The sequence below is a fragment of the Thermobia domestica genome, chromosome 1, assembly GCF_964235325.1.
Source record: "Thermobia domestica chromosome 1, izTheDome1.hap1.1, whole genome shotgun sequence".
In the NCBI taxonomy this organism is placed as follows: Eukaryota; Metazoa; Arthropoda; class Insecta; order Zygentoma; family Lepismatidae; genus Thermobia; species Thermobia domestica.
The window spans coordinates 173,429,371-173,441,650 of NC_137454.1; the positions used below are offsets into that span (position 1 = coordinate 173,429,371).

The window sequence follows — 12,280 nt, forward strand, 5'->3', positions numbered from 1 at the left end:
CCAAATATATATATATATATATATATATATATATATATATATATATATATATATATATATATATATATATATATATAAATCATTTGCAAGATTGGCGAGTAGTACCAAACATGTGTAAGTCATTTTAGTACATCCAGCTGCCTCAAATTTGTTGGTTTGGTCACAGTATTCCAAGAAATAACATATTTATATAGAAACTCATTTTTCACGCTGGCAGCCACATTGGATTACAGATTATACTATGATATTTTGTGGATATCTACTATTAACCATAAACGTTCGCTTCTCCAACACCAGTGGTGTGAGCTAGATATGCGTTCGATACATAGTGCGGCATTTTGAACTCAGGATGTTGCGTTTCTGAACATTTTGCATATTTTAGTCACTTACTAATCAACCTTAATGCCAAATTTGTTTTCGTAGCTTCAGCTGTTTGGTATGCTTATCCTTTCGATATAGATTTGAAGCGGCCCTCTTGGATTCAAGGTGGTCATAGATTTTCAATTAAGCTTTTGTTTACATTTTGACCCACCGCAATTTTGGACAGGGTTGTCGTAGAAAGTCGAGACGTGCTCATTTCCTCCATCTCCTTCTTTCACTTAACAACAGCTTTCAAACTATGTCCTATCTCTCTTGCCATTTGAAACTTTTTAGTTGGACCCCACCTGGGACCATGTGGGGACCCTGGGACTAGACGTTTTCATTTAAATCGTTGTACTTCGAAAATAATGCCACACATCCTTTCCTGTTTTCACATTTGTCTTACCGTTTCCGATTTATAGGGGTAACCATGGACTTTTCAATTAAGTTTTCGTTTACACTTTGACACGTCGCCATTTTGCACAGGGTTGTTGTAGAGAGACAAGACTTGCTGCATTTTCTTTCATTTTACAACAGCTTTCAAATGATGTGCCACTTAATCCCCCTTGCCATTTGAAAATTTTGAGTTGGACCCCGTCTGGGACCCTGCGGGGGACCCTGGGACAAAGTTTTTACCCCAGAAATGTTTGTCGTTGAAAATGATGGGATACGTGTTGGTCGAGTTTTCCACCTACCCAACCGTTTCCGAACAAATGACTCGGTTCAAACTATTCTGCCAGGTAATTTTTTTGTAGTTCTTACATTACAAAATATGTTGTAACTCACGATATTCCGCTCGGTGGCACGTATAACTTTGGAATTCATCTAGTTATAACATATCAAATGCAAACACAATTGTCTCGTTCGGATCTCAGCGGAGCCACTGCGTGACCCTTCCTTGTAAGTACATAATACGTAGTAACTAAATAATGATAATTTTCCACTAACATACGCATCATTTAGTAATAAGTTTCCCTTGCCCTGCCTTAAGTCTATAAAGCTTATTTTCTTCTATTCCTTCACTAATAGATTTTCAAAATGTTAACAACAGATTGTAGTTCTATATAGTTCTATATTCGTTTTATTTTATTTTGGATACAATTAAAGCAGATAGTAGAAAAAATGTAGCAAACAACAGAATAGAACTGCTAAAACTTTTCATTAAAAAAAGATAATCGAAAACGAATGAAAAATAAACGAGACAAAGATGGGTTTAAATTTCGTCCGTCCGCCATCTTAAAATGGTCACCATGTTTGCCAATGGAGAGCCCAAGACCTTCACAATTACATCTCGTACATCTTAAGTATCCAATAAAACTGATTTCTCCATATTCGCAGTTAATCTCATCCCAAACTTCTCTTGCAACAATATTGAAAAAAAGTACAAAAAATGAACAAAAAACATGAATTTTGTATTTTGGGTAAAAACTAAAGTAGATAGCAGAAATGTCGTAATAAATAAAAGTATAGAGCTACTAAAGACTTTTCGTTTTTTTTTTTTAAAAAAAAGGATCGAAATCGGATGAAAAATAAGCTAGATAGAGACAAATAAAATGTCATTCATCCGCCATCTTGGAACGGCCGCCATATTTGCCAATCGCGGGTCCCAGATGTCCATCATTGCTTTTCTTATTCTACAATGCCTAAGGGGAAAAAATGAGACCACTCACAATACTTAATCATCAAATTGCACACGGGATATAGTTACGAAAAGCACTACCATGTTTCAGAATGTATCCAATCATTTTATCTCTGACATCAAAGCTACGAAAATCGCCGAGTTAAGCGCTGCTAAGTTGAGGAATTAGCAACTATTGTGGAATACACCTGCGGTTGTCGAATGACTTCAACTATTTAATGACAATACGAAAAGACACAAGCGATGAAGAAATAAATACATTTTTCATGTTAGAAAATGTAAGTTCTTAGCCACATGCCCAATGCTAGGGATCCGGTTGAAGGGCATGTGCAACAGTAGATATTGAAACAGTTCTCTCTTACTTTCCGTTTATTTATAGAGATTCTTAAAAGATAAATCAAGTGCTAGAAAGCAAAGGTACTATTTTCCTCAAACATTAAGATTTCGAAAGCATTTTTGGAAGGGGGGGGAGGAGGCATGCAGAAACATGCGGACCATATATCCTAAAACAGCAGGCTCGCCTGGTATGACATTAGATGAGAAATTTCTTGAAAACATTCTACTTGAGATCATAGCATCCTGCAACAGCTATGACCTTGTAAATTACATTATTATCAGTATCATAAATTATTATATAAAAGTGAATGTGAGTTTCTATCTGACCACATCAAAAATAATTACTGAATCAGAAAAAAAAAAGAAAAGAAACTCGCATGCTTAGGCCTCCCAAGCATATGATATTAAACTGATTAAAATGCATATCCTACGGGGGAGCAGGTAGTCATATTTTATATGAAAAATCGAATCTGGTAATAAGTACTGAATGAAAATGATACTTGGCACGATTATCAACCTTAGACCTCCCAAGGATCTTATGATACTAAATTGATTAAAATGCACATTCTAAGGGTGGGAGTGGGGTGTCAAAATGTATGCAAAAAATATGGAGTGGTGACGCGTAAAAGTAATAGAAAACGACAGACATTAGTGTCCAATCCATAGTTTTCGGGGTCGCTGAGAATAGTGACATCCCCGATGTCGTTAAAGTCTAAATTTATCGGCATGGAGGGGGTGAGAGGCTAGACATTACGGATTTTTATGATTACATTTTCAGTATAATGTGTATCCTATGGGGAGAAGAGGTTCAAATACTTTCCATAGAACTATTTTCCCTGTTCGAAGAAAGAGTATTTTATAGCTAGTATAATTTCCATAATGATTTTCATTATACCTAAGTGCGATTCGCCCTTCAACCATAACTAAAAATAAAAGATGCAACGCTGGGTGATCTGGACGAGAACGAAATTAATGGTTAAGGTATTAAATCATAAACTAACTGTGATATGAAGGGGCTTCATCGTGTTGAAAGGAGAGATTAATCTGTAGTGCAAAAGAGCACTTGGGTGTCACATTTTGTAAAGAATTAAAGCAACGTAATCTGTTAACACGATTATCTATAATACGTGTAGTAGTCAAGTTTATGCCTTCGTTATGAAAAGTGTTACTCCACATATATGAAATTTAAGTTGTATATCCAAGTCTTAAGATACTAATGTGTTATTTTTGTCTCTAGATGCAAGATGTTTGAAGATATAACGTCTAGAATGAGGGAAAGTGTCGAACTGTGGCCACTCCTTTTCAGTCAACAGCAACAATCTAATGCCATTCGAAGTGTTGCTTCACTATGTGCCCAATAAGAACGATTTTTAGGATCATCTTGTGACCATGGACGAATGCTGAGTATATTATCGACCCAAAAACTAAAGTTATTTATAAAGAGTGTAAGCATTTCCATTCTCCGGATTTCACCCAGAAAAACTGTGTTTAGCCTTCTACTAAGAAAGTAATGTTTTCATTTTTCTGGGCCTAATACTCATTGAGTAGCTAACTTAAACGGACAGCATGATTGAGAAATATTGCAGAGGTCTGCTGCAAAAACTTTGTGATGTTCTGAAGGTAAACCGCAGTGCCATACTCAGCCAAAGTGTCCGCCTGTAAGTCGACAATGCTCCCGTCCACAAAGTCCAGGAAACAATGAATGTTGCACGATGCCTCGGTTACCTATTAATTCTCCATCAGTTATATTACTCAGACTTCTTCAAAGACCGTTCGGAGAAGTGTTACTTTGCACAATGACTATGTGAAAAGAACAAATAGGTCTTATGAACATGTGTCATACTTCTAGCTCCATTCGCTCTACGCTACATCAAAAAATTATTGATCGCCCATGTACGTAAAACAACAGGCCAAACATTAAAGACGTGTGCTCGTGATATACATCGAGAACAAAGGATGTACATTTTAACAAGTCTTCTAATGGTAACTTCATTATTAACTTTGTTTTTAAATATAGGTTACTGTAACTGGCAATCTTTCGTCAGTCACCTCCAACTGGAAGCTCTGTGACATTATAGTTTGTCCTTTCCTTTTTAAGGGAGCTGACAGCGAAGCTAACGTTGAGAAGACAGTAGTGACCAGGGCCGGATTTCCATGTTTTGCGCCCATGGACCCTATCGAAATTGCCGCCCTAACCACACCAATCACATCGCTCTCCAAAACTTTCATTCTCCTAGATCCACTTCTTAAAATATCACTTTTACGTTTGCTACTAAATTATAATTATTACTATTACCAGTTATTACTGTTCTTATTTCTAATTATTCATTTTATGTAATATATTTTAATTCCCATATCTGGCCAGCATTTAGAGTAGACTCATTAAAACTTATCTGCCTCCTTCCTACATCGTGTAAAAGATGACAAAATATAAAACCATCTTAAATGATATAAAGAGTTATATTATTGTACCTAAAATTTGCAAAATGATGTTTCTGAAACTTTTGTGAATCAAAACTGTTTAGTCTTGCTTTGACATTGGCAAAATCATTAATAATGTCATCAAAATCAAGTTTAACAGTCAATTTAGGTGGCTAAAAGTGCAGATGAACCAGTTTCTTTTGAGAAAAATTAGATCTCAAAAAATTCCTGATTCTTGACAGTGTAGAAAATGATCCTTCCGCCACACAGTTGCTGGTGTAAATAAAATAAATAAATAAATAAATAAATAAATAAATAAATAAATAAATAAATAAATAAATAAAATAAATCCGAACTTACCATGAGAAACTGTTTCTTTTCTGAACGAATCCACAGCATCAACAAACCTAAAAAGAAAAATCATCATTGTCATTAACTACAAAACTATAGATTGCATTATCTATAGATTAGACATTACAATATTTCAGTAACAATTACCATTCAAGTTAAATTAATTTATTGCTCAAAGAGGTCACTTATATCGGGAGCTCGTTTACTTTCCACCACATTAATAGTGGTCCAACCTTAGAAAATCTGTACATGCTCAAGTAAATATCACAATTAAGGTAACCTAATACACTACTTTGTTCAATTTAAATAATAATAATAATAATAATAATAATAATAATAATAATAATAATAATAATAATAATAATAATAATAATAAACTTTCTGTTATTTACATTACAAATGTGAGTCGTAAGTCTTGCAAATACTCTGGCACACAATAAACTTGTGTTTATCACTCGCCCAGCGAAGATACTAGAAATAACGTGTCCGACGAACATAGGGTCATTTTTGACTCATCAATATTTTAATTGTTTTTTTTAAGGGGAACATAGTATTATTACTAGATTTCCAATTAATTTAAAGTCTGATATTAGTAGTGAACATATTAGTCTTCAGTGGCGGATCTAGAAGTAAAAATGGGAAGGAGGGCAGCCAGAACCCAGACTATGATAGCTTCAGCACTTTCTTGTTTTTGTCTAATCAGTTCACGAAATATCTCATCTGATGTTTCAAAAACTTGCTCGGATATTATTACCGCACAAAGAACAAACGCGCACAGTTTATTTAAATTCTTCGTTTGCATCAGTCAAATTGATATTTACTCTACCACGCAGTGTTACCATTTCATGAAAGGAAATCTCCGTCCGTATAGACATGCAATTTTCCAATATGATTCAATGTTTCTCGCAAATATATAATGCACACAAACACAGCCAGATATGCATATATATTACCATGCGTTTCCACTGGTACATATTTTGAAGTAAATTACCTCATATTCTACATATTTGGAAGAAAATATTCCGCATTCCCGCCACTGATATGAATTTCCCGTTTTGTGGGAATTTTTTGTCACCTGGTAACACTGGTGACACGTTGGAGCATCCTAAGGGAATGAGTAACCGATCATGAGTAGAAGTGATCATGCAGAATGAGTAAAATGGCAACAAATCGGACAGTATGAGGTAAACATGACGAATAAAATATCCTTCATGTAAACAGTGAAGACCGGGTCATTCAAAACCCAGACAAAGAATATTTATGGTTGACAAATAAAGAATATTAGGGTAATAGAAGTGTTACTACATGGTACGTAGGTTAAAAGAAGCATACCTAGTCCGATGACCGGAAAAAGAAAGAACAAATACGAAAAAAGTTAAAATAAAACATTTATGGGTCAAAAATGACCCGATCTCCGTTGGGCGAATGTTGTTATAGAAACATTAAAGCAGGTTCATATTCACAATAGCTCCCGTGTTGCATGGAGTAGTAATGGGGTGACTTGGCCTCACTTTTTGGCCCCTGGGTCCCTGCCTCAGGACCCATGGTCCCTGGCCAGGGTCAATGACCTAGGGGTACATAGGACCACCCCCTCTAAATTTTGGCAGGGGTACCATGGCCCACCCCCTAAATTTTGGCAGGGGTACATAGGACCACCCCCCTTAAATTTTGGAAATTGCCAAATCTAAAAATTTGGTATGGTAGGGTAGGACCATAGTATGTACCTCTATCCGTATTGGGGGTCTATGTCGTTCCCTTTTCATGGGTAAAAAATTGTCAAAAAGTCAAATTTCGGGGGTTTTTGACCTAATTTATCCCTTTGGATGAGGTGTTATTACCCTATATGGTTATATGGGCGTATACAGGGGTCCATTACCTTTCATAAGACATGGGTATATTAATGCACCCCTTGAAAAATTTGGGAGGGGTACCTTGGCCCACCCCTTAAATTTTGGAAATTGCCAAATCTAAAAATTTGGTATGGTAGCCTAGGACAACAGTATGTACCTCTATCAGTATTGGGGGTCAATGTCGTTCCCTTTCATGGGTAAAAAATTGCCTAAAATTCACATTTCGGAGGTTTTTGACCTAATTTATCTCCTTGGATGAGGTGTTATTACCCTATATAGTTATATGGGCGTATACAGGGGTCCATTACCTTTCATAAGACATGGGTATATTAATGCACCCATTGAAAAATTTGGGAGGGGTACCTTGGCCCACCTCTTAAATTTTGGAAATTGCCCAATTTAAACATTTGGTATTATAGTATAGGACCCTAATATGTATTATGATAAATTTGGATGGTCCACCTCGTTCCCTTTTAGGGGTACCAAATTGCCAAAAATATAAACGTAAGCAATACGTAGTACCATGTGTTTGGTTTTGACCTAATTTATCCCCTTGGATGAGGTCCTATTACCTTATATGTTTATATGAGCGTATACAGGAGTCTATTACTTTTCATAAGACATGGATATATTGGTGCACCCCGGGAGGGGTACCTTGGCCCACCCCTTCAATTTTAGAAATTGCCCAATTTAAACATTTGGTATAATAGTATAGAGCCCTAGTATGTATCACTATAAATTTGGGTGGTCCACCTTGTTCCCTTTCATGGGTACACAATTGCCAAATTTTAGTACAACCACGTGTTTGGTCTTTTGACCTAATTTATCACCTTTGATGAGGTGTTATTATCCTATATCGTTATATGGGCGTATACAGGGGTTCATTACCTTTCATAAGATATGGGTATATTAATGCACCCCCAGGAGGGGTACCTTGGACCACCCTTTAATTTTGGAAATTGCCCAATTTAAACATTCGGTATAATAGTATAGGACCCTAATATATATTAATGTAATTTCGTTCCCTTTTAGGGGTACAAAATTGCCAAAATATAAATGTAAGCAATACGTTGTACCACGTGTTTCGTTTTTTTACCTAATCTATTCCATTGGACGAGGTCCTATTACCTTATACGTTATATGGTCACGTATGTGGATTTATTTCCTATCATAAGACATAGGTATATTTGTGCACCCGGGAGGGGTACTTTGACCCACCCCTTTAATTTTGGAAATTGTCCCTTTTATATGTTTGGTATTATAGTATAGGACCCTAATATAAATTACTATAAATTTTGGTGGTCCACCTCGTTCCCTTTCATGGGTACACAATTGCCAAATTTTAGTAGGTGCCTTCCATTTCAATTCAGGCAGAGCATGTACCATCACCATCTCAGATATTGTTGAAACTTTTTTTATAGCAACTAGACATGTTTTTAAGAGACCCATATTTTTTTGTTTTGTCGAAAAAAATTTTCCCGCCAAGTAATGGGCCATCAAAGACCGAGAGTACAATTTATGAATTGTAGAAGACATGGAAAATGGTCAACTTCGGAGCTTCACCATTCGGCTATGGAGACAGGTAGAGTTATAATTCTTGTTGTGGTATGTACATAGGGATATAAATAAACTATATTTTATTATAGTTTGGTTTGCACATGCGTATCATTTTGTACATAAATTAACAAATGAACGTCAATTTATCTGAAAAGTCGAAGTTTGCGAATTTTTTTCGAGCACTTCCGGTTCGAATTTTAAAATTCTGTTTTCACGGTTGGTAAGACCTAGCTACCCGCTTTCCGAAACAATTTTTGTATCGCTTCTGTGTGCAACCGTTTTGTCGCAAACAATTCGAGAAATTGTAAAATTTTCAAAAATCGCCATTTTTGGGCGCCATTTTCTCGAAAACACCATCTTTTAAAATTCTGAAATTTTGTCAGATGGTTCAATTTTACATGAATAATAAACACACCAAATATCATTCTCGACCAATGCTTCATGAATTAACTGCAGCCATTTAAAGTTAGCGAAGTTTTATTAACTTTGATGTCACAGTTAGCAACACTGGGAACAATAAAAGTGCAATGATTTGATGATGTTTGTGGTTCACATTCATTAAATGAAGAATAGAAGGTTTTCTTGACTGTTTTTTTCATTATTTTGATCAAGAAGGCTCTCTGAAATAGTAAAATGAACCTCCCCCTACTCCTCCGTTTTCTTAAACCGAAATAATTTGAGATGGAAATTATGATTACGAAACACACAAATTTTAACTTTACTTGAAACGGCCATCCAATAAATTCTGATGATCTACAAAAAGCCTGAAGTATTACCTCAGTGATGATTTGGAATGCTCCAGACAAAGTCACAATTAAGTGCGATGTCATTACAGTGATTGAAAAAGGCAAAAAGTTTAAAAAAATCGAAACGTTTTCTTACGCGTTCCAAAGAAATTTACTGACTACGGAATTTTACAGTGTTCGACTAAAGTGGGTCAGTCCGCAACCTGCGAGGGAAGTATGTATGTGTGTGTGTGTGTGTGTATTGTGCAAATTTTAAGTTAGCTGCTACTGCGTTGCTACAAATCAAAGGTGCAGCCTGTATTGAAGCTATCATGAGTGACCTATTTCCTTTAGTAGTATGATCCGTAGAAAATGACAACTGTCTTCTTCAAGAATGTGGTGAATGTCCTGGAGTGGAAGTAATAAGTGTGGAGTCTTTAATTATTGATCCTGATGAAAATGAAAGTGTTACGTATGCCATATGGGAAAACAATAATCTCGTTAAAAAACTGTGCCACTTTCTGTTTTCGTATCGTACATTGCTGGTTTAACTGTAAGAATTGTAATTCATGACTACATCAAGAAAATCAAAGAGAATTAATTGCTACCGAAAATCACCGTATAAAATTTCAAGATACAAATTCTATTTTACATCATATGGACTTCGCTGAAAACTGGACTGTTATTCTGCAAAGTGAAATTCAGAGTTATCACCGGAATATGAAACAACTGACAGTTTTGATGTAATAAACGACGATAAAACACATGATTCGGCTTATGTACTCATAGCCATAGACAAGATTCTAAAAATACTCGAAGAAAAGCGAAAATATATTTTATAGAAAAAGGTTTGAATACGAGAAAATAACTGTCTACAATTTCCCAAATCGTGTCAGTGATTTCTGATGGTGCTGCATCCCACTTTAAAAATAGCTTTCAGATGTTCCAGATGCAGACAGGTCCGATAAAGCAGTGGTTTGCAGTGAAACCGGCCATGCAAGGGTCTCTGCGACGGTATTGAGGGGGAGAGGGGGGGGGAAGGCGTAAAGAATGTGGCAACGCGGCATAAACTTAGGCAAATACAGATACACAGTATTAAAACCACAGAAGAAAAAAAAATGAAATGAAATCTTTAAGTTTTACGTCCCACGATTATGCCGGTTACGCTAAAGGAGACGGTGATTATGAGAAATGAATAAAATGGTGGAATGCAGAAAGTGGGAGGAAACGGGATAACCCCGAGAAAACCCACGAGCACGGTGTTTGTCCACCACAAAGCCCACACGGCGCGATCTGGGATCGAACCAGGGACCCCAAGCACCGGAGGTGAACGCTCTAACACTGAGCCACCGCGCCCCCACTAAAACCGTAGAAGAATTCGTGAGTATAGTGCAAGTACAAACTCCGGGTATTACTCTCGTTTTGTTGCCTGGAACTGAATTCGACGACTACCGGAAGAAAAAAAGGGAAAGTATGCGACCGGTAACTGGTATTCAACGAAGTCATCTTTGGCTTTCGGAAAATGGCGAAGTTTTTATGGCAGTAACGGGTCACCATGAATTAACTTCATGCTTCTCCCAAAATCGAACTTCTGCAATTCAAAGTGTAGATTTAAGAAATCTGCAAAAAGGAACTTTTGTTATATACATAAAGGTATGATAATCAGTGGTGCGTAGCAGAAATATTATGAATAAATCATGAATTACGTGAAGTTGAAGTGCTGTTTATGCTTCCACATGGACCTTCAGCATTTGTGACTATCGACAATGTGCTACGCAGGGGCGGATCCAGGACGGACTTCTGTAAGGGGGAAGGGGGTAATACTGCTACTTAGAGCTACTTTTAAGAGCTCCAAACTCTAAGATCGGTTTTATTTATGTATAAAATAAAAAAGTTTCTTCCCCCTAGATCCACTCCTGGACGAGTTGTGAGTGAGCCAACACTTATTGGAGCACATGCACGGTTACATGCTATTAGCGAAGAAGACACCAACCAAGCAAATGATTGGTCCATGTAAAAAATTAAAAAAAAAATCAGTGAAATTTTGTTTCCGAAGACCATTTTAAGTAAGTGAACTTGAAATTTGTGAGTTTCGTAATTGTAATTTCCACCTCAGATTATTTCGGTTTAAGGAAACGAAGGAGTAGGGGGAGGCTCATTTTACTATTTCAGAGAACCTTCTTGATCAAAATAATGAAAAAAAAAAAAAACAGTCAAGAAAACCTTCTATTCTTCATTTAATGAATGTGAACCACAAACATCATCAAATCATTGCACTTTTATTGTTCCCAGTGTTGCTAACTGTGACATCAAAGTTAATAAAACTTCGCTAACTTTAAAAGGCTGCAGTTAATTCATGAAGCATTGGTCGAGAATGATATTTGGTGTGTTTATTATTCATGTAAAATTGAACCATCTGACAAAATTTCAGAATTTTAAAAGATGGTGTTTTCGAGAAAATGGCGCCCAAAAATGGCGATTTTTGAAAATTTTACAATTTCTCGAATTTTTTGCGACAAAACGGTTGCATACAGAAGCGATACAAAAATTGTTTCGGAAAGCGGGTAGCTAGGTCTTACCAACCGTGAAAACAGAATTTTAAAATTCGAACCGGAAGTGCTCGAAAAAAATTCGCAAACTTCGACTTTTCAGATAAATTGACGTTCATTTGTTAATTTATGTACAAAATGATACGCATGTGCAAACCAAACTATAATAAAATATAGTTTATTTATATCCCTATGTACATACCACAACAAGAATTATAACTCTACCTGTCTCCATAGCCGAATGGTGAAGCTCCGAAGTTGACCATTTTCCATGTCTTCTACAATTCATAAATTGTACTCCCCGTCTTTGATGGCCCATTACTTGGCGGGAAAATTTTTTTCGACAAAACAAAAAAATATGGGTCTCTTAAAAACACGTCTAGTTGCTATCAAAAAAGTTTCAACAATATCTGAGATGGTGATGGTACAATTTTATATTTTTTTGCCTGAGTTGAAATGGAAGGCACCAGTACAACCACGTGTTTGGTTTTG

General features: G+C 36.2%; 1 protein-coding gene across 1 annotated transcript in view; it reads right to left on the bottom strand.

The window, feature by feature from the left end:
- Positions 1-12,280, bottom strand: part of LOC145691128 (RNA/RNP complex-1-interacting phosphatase) — a 622,854-nt gene that overhangs the window by 159,805 nt on the left and 450,769 nt on the right. Inside the window, exon 6 of the mRNA XM_081766864.1 lies at positions 5,117-5,163. Coding sequence (XP_081622990.1) covers positions 5,117-5,163 — 47 coding nt within the window. The remainder of the gene's footprint in view (positions 1-5,116; positions 5,164-12,280) is intronic.